At 37.5% G+C, this 17,945-nt stretch overlaps 1 protein-coding gene across 1 annotated transcript in view; it reads left to right on the top strand.

Moving 5' to 3' along the window:
* Positions 1–498: 498 nt before the first annotated feature.
* COL21A1 (collagen type XXI alpha 1 chain) overlaps positions 499–17,945 on the top strand; it is a 78,397-nt gene continuing 60,950 nt past the window's right edge. The window contains exons 1-3 of the mRNA XM_079299155.1: positions 499–563; positions 12,746–12,865; positions 14,727–15,278. Coding sequence (XP_079155281.1) covers positions 539–563; positions 12,746–12,865; positions 14,727–15,278 — 697 coding nt within the window. The 5' untranslated portion in view covers positions 499–538. The remainder of the gene's footprint in view (positions 564–12,745; positions 12,866–14,726; positions 15,279–17,945) is intronic.

The raw sequence follows: 17,945 nt of genomic DNA, 5'->3' as shown, positions 1-17,945 counted from the left end.
AGAAATTGACATTTAGCACATGCATTTATCTCCATAAGCCTTCTTTATATGTGGTCACAAGGATTGCATGCATAGTGCTCTTGTCCAGCTTCCAGTGCCACAACAAACCCTAGGAACACTGCAAGTGTTTGCTCTGAAGTGCTGCAAGTGATACACAAGATGTATATAAATGCATCTTTTTAAACAAACAGAAAACCAAACCAACCTAAAATCTAACAATTTTCTAAAAGCATGAACTGGATATTAAAAAAGAAAAGCTCACCTCAAGTTGAATAGCTCTGGAATATGTCCGAAAATGCATTTGGCATCTTTTGAAATGTCAAATTTCTGGCAGAAGTAGCAATATATTCCTTTCACTTTTTTTTTTAAACTTTGCATTAAAACTTATAATAAGATAAAATTCTGTTTCTTTTTTTTTTTTTTTTTTTTTTTTTTTTTTTTTTTTTTTTTTTTTTTTTTTTTTATTTGTGATATTCCTCTGAAAGCCAAGTTGTACACCTGGTTGTGCAGGAGAGCACAACCTGTACTTTGTTCACTCATGTCTGTTACCATCAATATACTGGGTAAGCAACTTGCCATAAGTCCTAGTAAGTGTGCCATGTTGCTTTATTCATCCTTTTGCAACCTACATTGGTGGCATTTCCTAATGGACTCTACAGAAAAGAGAGTGTCTTGTATATTTTGAGATATGGTAACTACTTTGGAAAAATTAATCTGTGTTTTTGAAAGAAAAAATGTTCCCTGTACTTTTCTGACTTCTGCTGGCCATTTCATTCCTCAGTGGCTAATGTAAGTCAAGTTGGCTGATTCAGAAATGTGACACTCTTGAATTATTAAGGACTTTTAGGCCCCTTTTTGTCAAAAAGAAGCAAAAAGCAGAACTGCTTGCACTGCTTGCTTAAACAGAAAAGTTGCAAGCGGAATGGCATGAAGGAGACAGAATAGAATCATAAAGTTCTTAAGGCTGGAAAAGACCTTTAAGAACATCAAGACCAACCCAGCACCATCACTATGCTCACCATTTAACCATGCCCTCGAGGCAAAGTCTTTGGCAGTTTACTGTATGGGTTAGATATATAATAAACCCATATAATAAAATATGTAATCTCTCAGAATAATCTGTGGTAGGTCTTCTGCTGAGTAATACTTAACTTGTTCAAAAGAGGGAGAAAAGTGCCTGATTCATTCTGTTTCCCTGGTGGGAACCCAAGAGGTGTGTGGGTAGTGAGTGCTTATGACTGTTTGGGATCACTGCTGAGTAGAGTAGCAAGTCTCATGCCTGGGGGCCAGACACTCTCTAACCCATATGCTGAAGATTTCTTCATAGATATGGAGTGGGAGGAAAGAATTTGCCTTCTTCCCATGAGTAAACTGGCAAGATGGAACAGGATGCAGCCTTCCACCCCCAGTCCATCCTTGCACTGCCAGCTTGTAGGGAATTGCCTGCAATGGCAGATAAATTATTTTCTGCAGTTTTGAACACTGAGATTTCTAACAACCTCCAAGTGCAGAACCAACTTGCATGGCCCTGTCTGTTGTTATTGTAAAACTAAACAACTCTCAGTCTTGCAGGTAGTTCTCCTCACAATATCCTGGAGATTTAGGGTTGGTCTCCCACTTGATTCCTCCAGCCCCAAGACAGTACTGACCAGGACTGCATGCAGCTTCTGCACCTTCATTCCCCATACCCCAAAAGTCCTCCAGAGTCCTTCAGACATCTGACCTTCCTCTAGGTTCTCTCTCAGTGACCTGTAGCAATGCTGACACTCCCACAAGGAGATAAATCACTTTCTTAAAGTCCATTCTTTAAGGAATCAGAAACAGGTTTGTTATCAGACACTGAGAGATGCCTAAAAAATGCAGCACTTCCCAGATCTTCCAGAATAATAATTTTCATCAGTTTGTTCTATGTAGGTTACTTCAGCAATGTTTTGTTTTTGTTTTTGTCTTACTATTCCATAGATAATCACCTCAATATGCACCATTGCTCCAAGACTGGCACAAAATAGAGCAGAATGTTTGAATATGTGAACTTGTATTGAGTTTTCATTTCCAGGTTTTGATGTTGGTGGGGGTTCTGTTCTGGCTTCTCTGAGAAGCTTCCAGAAGGGTGGCTACAGGGTTAATGCCAACCAGATCCAAGATGGGTCTGCAGTTGCTGTTGGCCATCACTGATGGTGGTAGTGCCTCTGGGATAATTTAGTTAAGAAGGGAAAAACCTATGCAACGGACAATGCAGCCAGAGAGAGGAGGGAGAACATGTGAGAGGAGCAGCTCTGCAGACACCAAGGTCAGTGCAGGAGGTGCTCCAGGTGCCAGAGAAGAGATTCCCTTGTAGCCCATGGCAAAGACCATGGTGAGGCAGCTGTGCCCCTGCAGCCCATGGAGAGTGGGAGTGCAGAGATCCATCCTCCTGGAGGACCCCACTCTGGAGCAGGTGGATGCCTAAAGAAATCTGTGACCCCATGGGAAGACTGCACTGGAGCAAGCTCCTGGTAGGACTTGTGACTCCACAAGGGACTCACACTGGAGCAGTTCATGAAGAATTTTAGCACGTGCAAAGGACTCATCTTGGAGGAGTTTGTATCCCATGGGAGGGACCCCATGCCAGAGCATGGCAGTCTTCTGAAGAGCAGCAGAGAAAATGTGTGATGGACTGATTGCAACCCCCATTCCCCATCCCTATGTGCTGCTGATAGAAGGAAGTAGAGAATTTGTGACTAAAGGTGAGGCTGGAAAGAAGGAAGGGGTGTGGGGAAGGTGTTTTCAAGGTATGCTTTTATTTCTTGTGATCCTACTCTGATTTGATTGGTGATAAAATAATTTTTCCCCTAGTAGAGTCTGTTTTGACTGTGATGGCAACTGGAAGTGATCTCCCTCTGACCTCATCTCAACCCATGAACCTTTTGCTGTATTTTCTTTTTTCCTTCCAGCTGGGGTGGGGAGTCATAGAGCAGTTTTGGTGGGCACCTGGCCTCCAGCTAGGGTCATCCTACCACAGAAGTACAATGCTTTTAAGTAGAAATAGGGAATTAATCTGGGATCTTGCAGTAACAAACATGCTGAGATAAAAACCAGCTCCCTGTTGAGATGCCTACCTGGGACACTGGGAAATACTGGTGTTTTTTCTATATGAGAAAGTGATTAAAAACATCCAGGGAGAACTTTCTATGTTATCTGGCTTACTTCATATTTTTTCCTTAATGCTATTTACCTTTGTGAAACAAAGGTGAAAGCAGAGAAATATACAGGAATCTTCTACAGGAGGAATACCCAGGGACAGGGGTTGTATAATGCAGAATTGCTGCCCATCCTGCATCTTTGCAAAGCCTTCTTGATGTGGCTTGTCCATTCATTTCTTGCTCAAATCTGCAGCTGCTTTGTCCTTAGTTGCTTAATGGACTGAATAAAACCATATGGTAGGACTAGGAAGGAATTTTATACTTTATAAAAGTAATAGATATAATTGCCTCATATAATGGGCTGTAAGAGTCATCACAGTGCAAAGAAAGTGAGCTGGATTACTTGCTGGAATATCTTTTGTCTTTTTGCAGGTGTAAAGCAGCTGGGTGTGGAAGTTCTGCATGGTTTTAATTTTTGCTTGGGATCATACTCATCTGGAAATGCAAGTATTTCTCAAAGTGCCAAAATTTGGATATACTTGAAACAGCACATATTTGTTTTCCTCTTTGAGTATGCATGTGCTGAAGTTCTTTTTTCTTCCGTCAAAAAACTGTCTGAAATCTTAAGGATTTGGTTTAGCTCCACTGAATAGAAATGTAATTCTTTCAAAGTTTTACTAGTTCAAGTCCTAAATTCCTCTAGAATTTTTACTATTTCCATTCCTTTAGCCATCACAGCCTCCTTTGAGTGGATTGTCAATATTTTCAGTGAAAACAGGACTAAGTAAAAAGAAGCCTATAATTTAAAAACTATAGAAATTGTAAACCTAAAAATTCTTGTTGCCTATTCATCTTGTATATACTTCTTGCTTTGATGTGAGTTTGTATATTGTTAAAATACTAATATATAATCAAATGTTTTAGAGGGCAGTCTACTTCATGATACCTTTATATAAGGTATTACATTAAATTGAATAAACATCCATTCATTCGATAGTGTAAAACAATGGCATTAGGTTTTGATGCTTGAATAGATAGTTTAATCATCCTTTCCTGAGCCTATGGATTATTTTATTTTTAAAGATTACTCTGATTTGCCTTTAATTGAATTTTTCCAGAGATGATGGAAAAAGAGAAAGGACAGTTAAAGAATTGTAAATGACTAGGCTTTCAAATGAAGTTTTGATGCCTTGGGCTAAAGCAGGCATCTACAGCATTATTCTTATCCTCTCCAGCCTTTGATATTACTAAAATAATATAATAGCATTAAAGTATGATTTGTGGAAAAAGACAATGAATTACATGAATGGGGTTGCTGCTGGAATCCAAACCTTTATGGGGGATAAACAGGAAAAAGGAATAGGAGAAAAAGAAAAGAAGGCTGAAAAATATAATTTATCTTTCTGATTCTGGTCCTTACTTGCAGGAGGCAAAGAAAGATTGCAGATTTATTCTTTCCTTTACAAAGTAAACTTATTTTAAATCCTCTCCTGTGTATTTTTTTACTGCATCTCTCTTGTTTTCATGGCAAATATTGCAGTCATCACATTGCAAATAACAACTAAGCCAGCCCTACCCTCACTTTTTAGAAGTGCAGAACTAAAATAAAAAGGTGAAAAGAAAATAAATGCAATAGGAAAATAAAGAAGTGGGTGAGGAGCTATTAACAGGAATGTGTGTCTGATGTATGAGGACCTAGCTGAGTCTGGTAGCACTGACAGTGTCTAGGTCCTCGCCTGTCTTGCTTTTCTGGGAACTTTGAGACCACAGCAGTAACTGATGAGCAATTCTGTGTGTCTCTTGTCAAATAGGCATGATCCAAAAGTAGTCTTTTAATTGCATTAGGAGTTCTTACTTGGATAGATTCCATGTTTACGTTGCCTTTATGACTCTTTTTATCAACACTCATTGTTAGAGATTGTTGTACCTTTCTCTTAGATTTAAACTGATTTCTATAGTGGTTTCATTGCTAAATGACATATAATTTTATGTAATTATATATAATTACTTTATATAATTTCAAGTGTTTTCATTATGTGCCCCAATGATTGTTTCTCTTGTCACTGGCCCAGTTGAACTCTAAATTTCTTAGTGCAAACAAAATGTTCTCCCAAACTGTTGTACAAGGTAGTAATTTCTATTAAAACTTTTCTCTTTCCCTGTTTGGTAACATGGATACTTAGACATGTGCACAGTCAAAATTTGAACATTGAGGTTTCCTGTAGGAGTTGTTTGAAACATTTCTTATGCAGACTCTATTATTATATGCAAGGTTAATTTCAACTGTACCATGTGAGTGTCAGATTTTATCCAATTGATTAGCTGTTTTGTTTTTCTTGGGTCCATCTAAGGAGGGAAAGTTCTGTAGAATCTCAAGATGCTTGATAAGAGAGAAATCACAGCCCAGGCTTTTCACAGACAGGATTAAATCATGGTTTCTGGGAGACTTCAAATTCATTTGTTGCAGCCAGAAATCTGAGCTGCCAAGTGTGGTTACTTCCTTAAGTTGCCCATCCTGTATTGTTTCCCAGTCAGTTGTGTATCAGTCCAGTAGCTCAAATGCTGTGGTAAGCCTCCTTTTTCTTTAACCAATAATAACTAATTGCTGGCTCCTGGCACGGCATCCTCTTGGAATGGGAATAAATCCAACAAAGTACAAAGTGCCAGAAGAAATTGGATTTAAAAATACGAGTGTTCTGTGACTTCAGATGTCAGAGCATGAATACAAACTGTCTCTGCTGTAGACGGGAGGAACATGTGGGTTTGTGTGCTTTACTGAATCATATGAAAAATAAACAGTCAGCCCATCTCATTTGAGAGGATTATTTGCTTTGAAAAATATGTATCGTCTTACTTGGGTTACAGTATGATTCAATAGCTTTCTTTAGTCTTCACTGTAAAGCATGAATCTTGGTATAAAGCCTTTATACAATTTATACAAAGCCTTCTTTTAAAAATCTGCTGAAAAAATGATAAATTCTTTAATTCTCTTCACCTTTATATAATCTGTATAATACTTTATGCATCATATATATATATGTCAAAGTTACAAATATGAAGTGTAATCTTAGCATGTAGTACTAATTCCTATGAGTTTGTTTTGTTTATATTGAATACCTCTAATAATAGGAATTGTAATCATGTTGGAGAATGATCACATTTAAACTGCTGGTCCACTGTATTTTTTTCTTACCTATTCCTAAAATCACTTCTGGAGTAAGTGGTTTGCTTTATCAGTGGTTTTAGCAGTGCTCTCCTGACTGTTAAGTCAACTGTTTTTAATGAGAGATTTAAATTGTATCTGTAGCACAAATAATTGAAATATCAAACATCATCTTGAAATAGCAGTTACTGCCTTCACAGAGTTTTGAGAGACAAAATACAAAATAACATTAGAACAGCAAAACAGCCCATGCTAATGTGTAGAGGGACAACAGATGTATATGCAGAGGCAGGTGAGATTGATTTCTGAAAATGCAGATGAGATATAATGTTACTGTTTCTCTGAGGTCTCCTTTACTCATTCATATTCTTCACATGCTTGAACATTCATTTTCAGCTGACTAAGTTGCTTTGCCATCAGCTCTGCACAGCTCTCATTGCTGCAGCTGTAGACAAGAGCAAGAGGTCTTTGTCTGCATCCCTTCTCAGTTTTCCATGTGTGTCTCCAGCTGCATTTGGAGATCTGATTTTTATTCTGTCTGGCAGGTGGGCTTTAGATTCATAGAGGGAAAACAAACAAAACTACCTCTTAACCTTGCTTGCTGTTGTAAAAAGAAAGATAGCAAAGGGGGTGGAAATGGGTCAGGTGGCTCAAGCAATGCCTGCACTGGGCTTTTCTTTTTGAGGTAGTCCAGGCATTGCTGTCTGATTTCAATAATCAGGTATTTCAAAAAATACCTGAAACTGTGCATGCTGTGCACTTTATATTGCCATGTATTCATATATAGACTTAGTACAGCTTAGTTAGCCAGAGTTGAACCGTTATATAACAGCTTCTTATGCTTGTTGCACTAATTCCTACTATTAAAAATCCGAAGAAAACTCATCATATGTGTAACTTAAACACATAATTTTCTTTCTTGACCTATCTTAATAAAATCATATGTTTAATCATACATTTAATGTTGTAGAAAACTCCTGGCATGAATTTATTTATACTGCTGATTGTGCCAAAATCTTTTGTTCAAACATACAAATAGAAAGAAATTGAATGAGGGATACTGATGTACTTGTCACTTTTGGAGATTTTATCTATATATAGGCAATCTTGCATTTATGTTCATGTATGCATGTGTAACCAAGTCTAAATTAATTATGTCTTTACAGCCTCACCCTTCCCAGGAAGTGCTGTTAATTTAAATGCTTGCAAGTATAACAACCTCATCACTTGTGCCCACCAAGAAAAACAAATGAATTGGAACAATATGGAAAACATGAATGCAGAACGGGACTGAAATCCAAGTGGAAATAAATACATTTTGAGATTAATTACTTCATGAAAGAAACTGACTTAGAATAGTCTCATAGACTTTTTGACTGCATAGGACTGGTAGTATTAGGTAGAGATAGAAATAAATAGTTAAATGCAAATATTGACTTAACATTTTATTAGTAAATCCCATTAATTCTGAAAATGGAGGGAGCACATATAAAAAGGTGGTGATGCAATATTGCATTACTTTCCCACATTACTTAATACATATTAATCAAGATTTTCAGGGTTCCTTTTTTTCTTGCTATGCAGTTTCTATAGTATTGGGTAAACTTTGAAAATGCAAAGAATCTGCTGCACGTCCTTTCAGTCCTTATCGTTTTAATGTCTTCATACTTGTCCCTTTGCATGCCAAATTAATGATCTCTTAGTTGAATTACGAGATGTTTATGCAGTGATGCAATATGAGAGAAGTGTTAACTTATACTTGGAAAGCTAGCTAATATATATAACCTTTAGTCTGGTTATTTTCTCAGAATACTGGAAAAGGTTAAAACCATACCCTTCCTGACTTTCTTCATACCCTTCCTGACTTTCTTCTTAGGCAGTAACTGGCAGTGGGAAGAAGTGAAGGAAGAAATTCTTTCTTTCAGTGTAGTTCTTCAGCAAGAAATCCTCCTGCAGCAGAGACACATGGATTTTCAGAGAAAAGAAATCTCTCTCTATGAATTTGAATAGTGACAAAACTACACTGAAGAGCAAGTTGTTTTGATTCTATAAGATTCCAGATTGCTCTAAATGGAATGTTTCCTCAGAGAGTATTCCTGGAAAGAATAAAATGATATATTAGTCTGGGCACTGGAAAAATTGCTATGGAAAGACTGCATCAGTAAAGTGCCCTTTGAGATACAGATGGTGCTGCTTTTAGGCATCATAAATATAAGGTGGAAATACTGCCTAGCCTGCTTAGATGCATAAATATTCTACTGAAAATGTAAATTGCATGTGAAATTATTCTGCTGTGCATGCAGAGGAGATGCCATTTGAACCTTTGTGCACTTCTGTGCAGCAAAGCTGTTCTAGGAATTGCATGCCTTTGCCACCTGTAACACACTGATAGTCTTGAATTTGCTCAAAAATCAAGTAGAGGCTGTTGGTTTCAGTAATGGCTGTATGACATTTCCACTGTATAGGAAACCTGAATTCCATTCCCTTCCCACTCAGCAGAGTTCAGTGGCCCTGTTGGTGCAAATGCTGCTGCACAGCAAAATTGCACTGCCCAGAAGAAAGCAAGAAATAAGTTGCAGGAGCTGTCCAGTTGGTTAAAATGGCAGCATGTGGGTGAGCTGCTGTGTCACCAGTTTCCAAACTTCATTGAGTTTTCCTCCTGTGCACAACAAACAGTGAGTGTGCATGGGAGAGGCTATCCCCTGTCTCTGACCATGCCCTCAGAGGGTATGGGCTGATGCAGCCAGGTTTTATTGTACCACCTTTCCCTCCTGCCTTTGGTGAAGACAGAAATAATTATTTGTGAACTCTACTGTGGAGAACAGGGTCTTACACTACTACTCCATTGGTTCAAGGGTCTGATGTTTAGTAGCCCTCCAAGGACCTTACCTTTTATGTACTCTCATACAGAGAAATTTACCTGAGTCTTGATGCAAATCACTCAGAAATATTGTGTGTGCTCTACAGCCCCTCATTTTGGGAGCTCAGAGCAGAAGCCTTTACATGAGCTGTTTTCCCTCTGCCTGAGATAGGCAGTTTTTCCTCAGAGAACTGTTTCCATTCCCTCTAACATCCCTTCTGCTATCAAACTGGCACATAAAATACCAAGATGGAAAGCATACAGTGGAAAGAATGGCCATAATGAGTCACACTAAAGGTCCACCCAACCCAGTATCCTGTCTCAGTTAATACCTCATTAAATCTTGTGTCTTTAATTTAAACAATTTTGTAGAGTTGGGAAATAGCCCAAGGTTTGCTCCTGCCACCCTGAACATCACCAGACTTACAAAGCCTGGGATTGGTGGTGAGACTGTTCCTTTTAAAGTGGAAAAAGTAAACAACTATGAGGATGCCTTGAAAAATACAGTAACACATGTGCTGTTTCTCCACTAATACTCTCTTGGTCTGCCACCCTTGAGCAGGATGCAACATCTGTGTATTTATTTAGTAACCCTGTATGAATTTCTCCTACATCAACTTCCATATATTAAAAGTGGTGTGGTATGACTGAGAAGTGGGAAAGCAGTTCTGTGTGTATTCCTGGTTACTTTTCTTAAAACCATGAACTAATCACTAGGGATAATTTGGAAAAAGACAGAGGCCAAAAGTTTTATTTAAAATATTCATTAGTGGATTGAGTGGTGTTTCTGTAAGTTTCAAGTACACTTTTGTTGCCTGTTCAATAACTACTGTGTTGACAAGATACAGCAGCTGGGTCTCTGAAGTTGTTGGTTTGGAATCTCTTTTGACTGTTGAAAGTGCAGTGCTATAATATTATTTCATTTCTAGTAAATTGAGCATTGGAATCCCCATTATCTGGTTGCTTAAGCTTTGGGTTTTTATCCTTTTAATTTTGGTTTCTATGAATAGGTCTATTTTGGCCTACTAAGCATTTATTTTGGTATATACTTGAAATGAAGTTTTCAAGTACAGGCTTTGTTGAAAATGAAATAGAGATTCTCACAAATGGAAAAGATGATCTGTCAAGGGAATACAGTTTAGTTCTGTGAATCAGATAAACTTGCTTGGACAATTGTTTAATGATTTCCTTTAAGAAGTGTAAGTTGGAGCATGATTTTCACCAAAAGAAATCTTGCTGTGATGTGATGTTTTTCAATACTCAATATTATTCAATATTTCAATATTAAAGACATGCACTGAAAGCTGCTGTAGCATTTCTGGTACTCCATAGCCCAGGACAGCCAGCAAATGCTGCTTTCATGTGTACCTCTCCATAATTAAGTATTAGTGTTTCTGTGGAGCAGCTTCTTCCCTCCAGAGCTTCCCTGCAGGCCCCTGCTTTCTCCTTCCCCTTCTGAGCATCCTTCCTGTAGCTTCTGTCATTCCTGCAGGTCTGGGAGGCTGATCCCTGCAGGTTCCACAGGGTTGCTGCACCATGAGCAGAGATGAGAGGCACGGTGCAGTTTCAGGAAGGCATTTGTGCTTTCTGCAGGGGGGTGGAGGAGAGCAGTGCCAGTGAGTAGGATCCCACTGTCCACACCTGACCTACACTCATGACACAGAGACATTCAGTTCACATTCCAGGCAGTGTGCTGTTAAAACAATTTTTTAAAATTTAGTGTGCTGTTTTAATTTCATTAAAAATTTACAGCATTTATGATAGTTGGCCCCTGTACTCACTTTTTCGTGAAGACTGATAGCAGTGAAGTCCCTAAGTTGCTTTTGCATAAATTATGTGGGTGTTACATAAATAGCCATTTAGACAGTCACAGAGGTGACAGCAAAACATAGTCAATGTTCTACTTTGTAATTAGTTAATGTGTTATTTTGTTCAATCTTTTTTCTAAGCTATTCCTTATAATTTGTTTATTTCATTTGGGTTGTTGGTGGGAAGAATCAAAATGATTTTATAGTTTTTTTGTGCTTTCTTATATGTATATCAGTTCTCTGTACTGTATTCTATCTGGGTTTTTTTCAGTTATAAGCTGACATTTTTCTTATATTCTAAAAGCATGCAGTTGTCCTTCAGTCACCTGCTGAATGGTGACTTCAAATTCTCACACAGATTTAATTTCATGTGTTATTCTTTGATATTGCTCAGCTTGGTCTCATGAGATATGTGTTACCATACAGTAAACACTTGCCATGGAAAAGGCTGGAAGAGATTTTAGAATGTACAAACCTCCAACAAACTAAATAATCTATGTAAATTATCTACCTCTAGTAAGGTATTACTTTTTTTGTCTTACAAGCCTAATACTATACACAGTTTAATAGTTTAAAATAGTTCATTTTTCAAATAGCTGGAATTAAAAACCTGCCACTTAATCTGTTTGAATGAAGGTGATATCCCAGTATTTGTGTAGCAAACTAGGAGAGTGGATCTTATGTTCTATCCCATAGACCCCAAGTGTGTCTCATTTCTTACCCATTCTGACACAAGGTAATATGAATAATAAAATATGACTCTACCTCACAATTATCTGTAATCCGAATGAGAGATTTAATAAAAGAATAATTATGGTTTTCCTTTATTAACTTTGTGGAATTACATTAGGTGGGAGTAGCATTTCCTGGAAGTTGACTGCTCTGCAGTGAAATGAATTCACCCTGAAAATTGCATTTTGTGTTAAAGGATGAGATGAGAGAATAAAAAGAGATTCAGTATACTTTCTTTCATGGTCTTGAAATTAATGGTTCCCTAATACAGTGCTCCAAAAATGTATCTTTTACCACTATGATACTCTTTTTTTCAATAAACATAAGGAATAAATAATTCTTAATTTAAATAAATTAGTCAAATAATATTTTTAACAGCAATATGAGACCAAAATTGCATGTTTGCTTGACACGGACTTATATTTCATAAACCATGCTAGAAAAGAAGACATAAACAGAGGGGAAATTAAAAAAAGTTGAATATGTGTGCAATTGATGTAATCTTGGGTGTTACAGTACACTGTCTGCAGGGCTTGGCTCTGCTGGGGAAGGGCTGGGGCTTGCTGAGATCTGACTGCTGGTGTCAGTCTCAGTCCTGGGGTAGAGAAGAGAATTGTCCCAGACTTCCTGAAGTATCCAGATGTGTGGGTTGAGACTGAAGTAGCACCTCCCCACCAGTAGCTGGTACATAAACACTTGCCATATTTTAGATCTTTTGGTAATGCCTTTTGATAATGGCTCCAGAGTGGGATAGTGGGATAGTGTTTGGACAAATGTGACTAGCAATATAACCTACTTGTGAATGTGCCTGGCCAGAGAAGTGTATAAATGCACCTTGGTGAAAACTGAGCTTCTGCAAATAGGCTGGTGAGTGCTGTTGAGTTTAGAATCTCAGTTTTGGGCTTACATGCATGACTGACACTTTTGAGTCAATGATTCATTGCAGGGTGCCCACATCTGGTCTTAGATTCAGTTCTGTCCCTCAGACAGAGTTTTTAAACTGCAGAAGCTTGGGCGTTTTTTCTATTATAATAACACTGTATTTTTATTTTTTTTCTAGTTTTGTGTCAAGACCTTGAGAATAAAATACACATGGCACAGATCATAACATTTTTTCAGATGCTGTTAGTTCTGCTACTTCATGATTATATCTCAGCTGAAGATGGCGAAACAAGAGCAAGTAGGTCTTAATTTTTGATTTTCAGATAAGTGCAGCTTCAAAGCATGCCTCAGATTATTGGTAACCATGTTGGTGTTCACATGTACCTTTCTGTTGAAGGTGATTTTATTCCAATATAATTTTCCTGGTGAAAATCTGATAATATAGGAAAAAATAGCTTAAATATCTTATTTCTTCATTAGGAAGGGAATGTCTTTATTTGTATCTTAGAAATGCCCAAGGAGGCAGATGAAACTGTAAAGCTCCATTGATTTAAAATTGAGTCTTGAGTATTTGTATTTTCATTGCTTCAGAAATCATGTTCTGAATAGCTTAGTGTTATGTGAGAAAACAAATAAAGAAGAATAAAGGTTCTGTGAGAGGAAGCTAACTCCAGTTCTGGGACATACCTTCTTGAACATTCTTCATAATTAGCATCTGAAACCCCACCAGACCATTTTTATACTCTAAATCTGGTTTATAGGAATGAAAACATTAAAGCAAAGTAGCTGCCTTAAATACCAATAAGTGTAGAATTCTTCCATCTAGCTGCAGTGATACTTCCAGGGTAGATGTTTTTCCTCCAGTTTTCCTTTCAATCCAGAGTTTTTAGTGTTTTACAACAAACACCATAAAATTCCTTTTGGTCTTTAGAAAGACTTTATATTTTCATTCTGCCTGCTCTAGGAGTATCCATCAAAATAAATGCTCTGCTTTTAGCAGAGTCTAATGATAGTGAGTCCCTCCCAGTTGAAATTACTGTGTAATTCATATCCCTGGACCATTGAGTGATGCCTTCTTCTCCCAGTGTGTTTTTTCTTCACCACCACCTGCATTGCAAAAGCAGATTGTGGTCACTTGCTTTCAAGGAAGGTGAAATTTTGTCTTGATCAGAAGTGTCTGTAGGCAGATTTCAGGGAAAGGTAAAACTTTCCTTCCTGTGGTGGAGTTTCAGATTTTCAGAAAACAAAAGGATAGTAAGCCCCATGACTTTATGTGCCATGAAACCAAAATAATCCCTCATGCTTTTGGCCATGTTCTTGGCAGTTCATGTGTCAGTTATCAAAACTTCTTTCACAGTCAATGGAAGGCGATTCCCTCCTTTAGAAGGTTATTCCCTCCATCTGCCAGGGAATGTAGCATGGATAGGACTTTCCTATGGAAATGCTTGTGTCTGTCCATGCCCTGTAGTTGGCAATTTAGGCTAAAAACTCAGTTTATAATTACAGCTAGGATTGCTGAATCCATGCCTAAGTCATCATGCAGTTATACTCTAGTTATTAAATGCTTACATGATTCTGTATTCTGGAGGTTGAGCTCATTCACTGTATACTTCTGCAAAAATCAGAATATACTACCAGTAACATTTAACTGAGACAGGATTTTATAATACTTGTTCTGTAAATGCTGTGTAGCAGTGTCCAAAGTCAATTAAAATGTATTTATAAAAGGATTCTGTAGTATTCAGGCTATAGCCTTCCTCTGCAGTGTGCTTGGTTTGCTAACAAAAAGGAGTGTTTATATTTATCATCTCTGCAGATCAGATATGAGAAGACTCAATATATATTCATCTCTTTTTGTTTTTTGAATGGAATGCAATTGTCAGCTAAGGAACTGAACTCCATAATGTTTCATAATTTTTATTGGTGCTAATGTAAAAACCAGAAAATGGTGTGGCTTTTAGATACCAAATTGGGTCTGTGTAGCTTACACAAGCAGTCTTACAGATAAGTTTGCCCTGATGAACTCTGCTAATTTTTTTTCAGCTGAAATGTATTTGTCAGTATAGATCCCAATATAAAGGCTAATTGATAGGAAAAACATTTACTGTGGAGGAAGAAGGTTAAAGGATTCATTAAAATATTGTTTTATTTTTTATTAGGTTGCAGAACTGCTCCAGCAGATTTAGTTTTTATCTTGGATGGCTCTTACAGTGTTGGCCCAGAAAACTTTGAAATAATTAAAAGTTGGCTTGTCAATATTACAAGAAATTTTGACATAGGGCCGAAGTTTATTCAAGTTGGAGTTGTCCAGTACAGTGATTACCCTGTACTTGAAATTCCCCTCGGATCTCATGAATCCACTGAGAACCTCATCAGGGAAATGGAGTCCATACACTATCTGGGAGGAAATACAAGAACAGGAAGGGCTATTCAGTTTGCCTTTGACCATCTTTTTGCAAAATCTTCACGATTTTTAACAAAAATAGCAGTTGTTCTCACTGATGGAAAGTCCCAAGATGAAGTCAAAGATGTAGCAGCAGAAGCAAGGAAAAATAAGATCACTTTGTTTGCAATTGGTGTTGGCTCAGAAATTGAGGAGGATGAACTTAAAGCTATTGCAAATAAACCATCATCAACTTATGTATTTTATGTTGAAGACTATATTGCAATATCAAGAATTAAAGAAGTTATAAAGCAGAAACTCTGTGAAGGTAAGTGATTATAAAATATTTTAGGTATGCAAAATGTAGTTCTGAACACATAATTTTAAATTTCACAAGCAAAATACATAATTAGTGTAACCTAAGGGATCTGATACTCTCTACTATGATCTTTCTTTTTGATCTTGTTTTTGGAGATTCCTCTCAAATGTTATTTTCTCTGTCAAAGGGGTATATTTGTGAAAGATACAATGTTTTAACCCAGTATGTGTTTAATTTCAATGTGTATCCTTTAGCCCTAGCCCAACGTTTTTCATTGGTAAAGTTTGAATACACTGAAATATTTCAGCAATTCTCATAGTGCTGAGAATATGGAGTTTGCTTTATTGACTTCCTAGTTGCAGCTGATACTCAGGCATGATCCAGCATTTCTTCTGGGGAGGTGAGAGAACAGCCTGCCATTGCAGCAGGAGTTCTTCTGAACACATACTTGTAGTATGTAGTGAAAAACCCAGAAGAAAGTCTCCTGGCAAAAATCCTAGAATCATAAGGTGGTTTGGACTGTAAGGGACCTTAAATATGATCTAATTCCAACTCCCCTGCCATGGTCAGGGACACTTTCCACTAGATCAGGTTGCTTAGAGCCCATCCAACCTGGCCTTGAACACTTTGAGGGAAGGGGCAGCTGCTCTGGGCTACCTGCTCCAGTGCATCACTGCCCTGACAGTAAAGACTTTACTCCTAATATCTAATCCAAACCTAAGCTCCTTCAGTTTAAAGCCATTCCCTCTCATCCTGTCACTACATGCCCTTGTAAAAAGTTGCTCTCCAGCTCTCTTTTAAGGCTCCTTTAGGTACTGGAAGGCTTCCCTAAGGTCCCCCCATACCCTTCTCCAACCTCAACTTTCTGTCTTTTTCCACAAGAGAGGCTCCAGCCTTTAATTAACTTTGTGGCTTCCTCTGGACTTGCTCCAGCAGGCCCACATCCTTCTTATGTTGTGGTTCCAGAGCTGGACACAGCACTCCAGGTGGGGACTCGTGAGAGTGGAGTAGGTGTCTGGAGTTGTAGCAAGCAGTTATGATGTTTCTTAGAAAAATTTTATAGAAGAGTTAGCCAAGATCAACATTGTAAAGTGACTCTTTGACTTAAGAATGCTAACAGCATTACTGCATTGAGTTTTCTGAAATCTTGTAAAACAATGGCTTTCTTTTATATATAAAAAAGATAACAAATTGCTCCTAAAATGTATCACTCAGACTCTACATGTCAGTGGTATTTTGTACATGTTTTATTATCCAGAATTGATTCAAGTCCTGTTTCAGTTGTACTGTATTTCTGTATTTAGTAAGAGTGGAAAATAGATTTTGTTTGCTCTCACTATGAGTATCAACTTCATTCTAAAAATATGGTGGTACTTTTGTTGAGGATATTAGTGTTTATTTCTTGCTATATTAAATGAAAATCATAGTAATTCCTTGTGGCTGATGTAATAAGGTGGTTAGTCCAAAAATTAAATCAGCTAAGTGGAGCTAAATTCTTTAATAGAACCTAATGCAGGGAGAAATTCTTCTAAATAAACACTAAATAAACATAATATTTTCTTTGACTAAAGTTTTAAAAGAAGTGCCATTATATTTCATCAAGATGGATTTTCAGCTTTCAGCATCAAGTTAACTAGTATCCTTTAAATTTCATCTGTGGTATTTCATGTGAATCACAACAATAATCTGTGAATGTTGACTACTTTGACTTGAAGTGACCCTTTGCTTTGTCTCCCTTACATAGTGCACTTCCCTTGTTTTTAGCATTTAGGTGCTTCTCCTGCAGAGCAATCAAAGCCACTTGGCAGCTTCATTTCTAACATCTTTAGCAGGTGAACTCCAAAAGTGATAAACTGGAGTTTTTATAACTAAATTGTGCATTATTTTATTGATTGATTGATTTATTTATGGTTATCATGTTGCTAAGATTCATTTTGACTGATGGAGAGGAATTTCCATTAGGGCCAATGGTTTGACTGTGATCAACCACATGAAACTGCCAGAAAATTTTGCAATTCCCTCTTCATGGTCTTTGTGTAAATGTCTAAAAAAAAAGCTGTCTTTTACTCTATGGAATTTTAAAATCAGTTCTTAAGTGAACATAGATAAAAGGCCACAGGGGCAGTTTCTGACAATGGAGGCTGAGATTTCGTGGTTCTTGGAGCAAGTATTGCTCTTAGGAACAGGCTTGCAAGTGGTGGGCTCTAGTATGCCTTTTGGGCATACTCTAGTGTTTGTTTTAAAGTACATGAAAGGAAAAAACTTCCTGAACTTGTCAGCCACAATTGAGCCAAAGATTTAAGGAATATTTGATATTTATTATTTATTCTGAGAGTCAAATGTTCCTGTACTATCAATATGCTATAGGGAAAAAGATGCATTTAAAAATAAAACCCAGTGCAGACCTCAGAAGTTTGCATGGAGGACACAGAAGAGGTGCTTTCTCCCAGATACTGGGATTTGACATTATATAGTTATTTCATGCTTTAGGAAGCAGCATAAGCATCTGAAAACTATGAAAAAACACTAAAAGGCAGCAAGATTTCAGAAGAGGCTAGAGAGTTGAAGGGACTGGTGCTATGGACTGGAAATACAAACGTATTTCCAACAGAACACAGCTCTTAATTTTGCCACTGATTTCTGCATGCTGTATAATGGCTCAGTTATCTAAATAGT

This window comes from Erithacus rubecula (genome assembly GCF_903797595.1).
Source record: "Erithacus rubecula genome assembly, chromosome: 2".
NCBI lineage: Eukaryota > Metazoa > Chordata > Aves > Passeriformes > Muscicapidae > Erithacus > Erithacus rubecula.
This window is presented reverse-complemented; position numbering and strand designations above follow the sequence as displayed.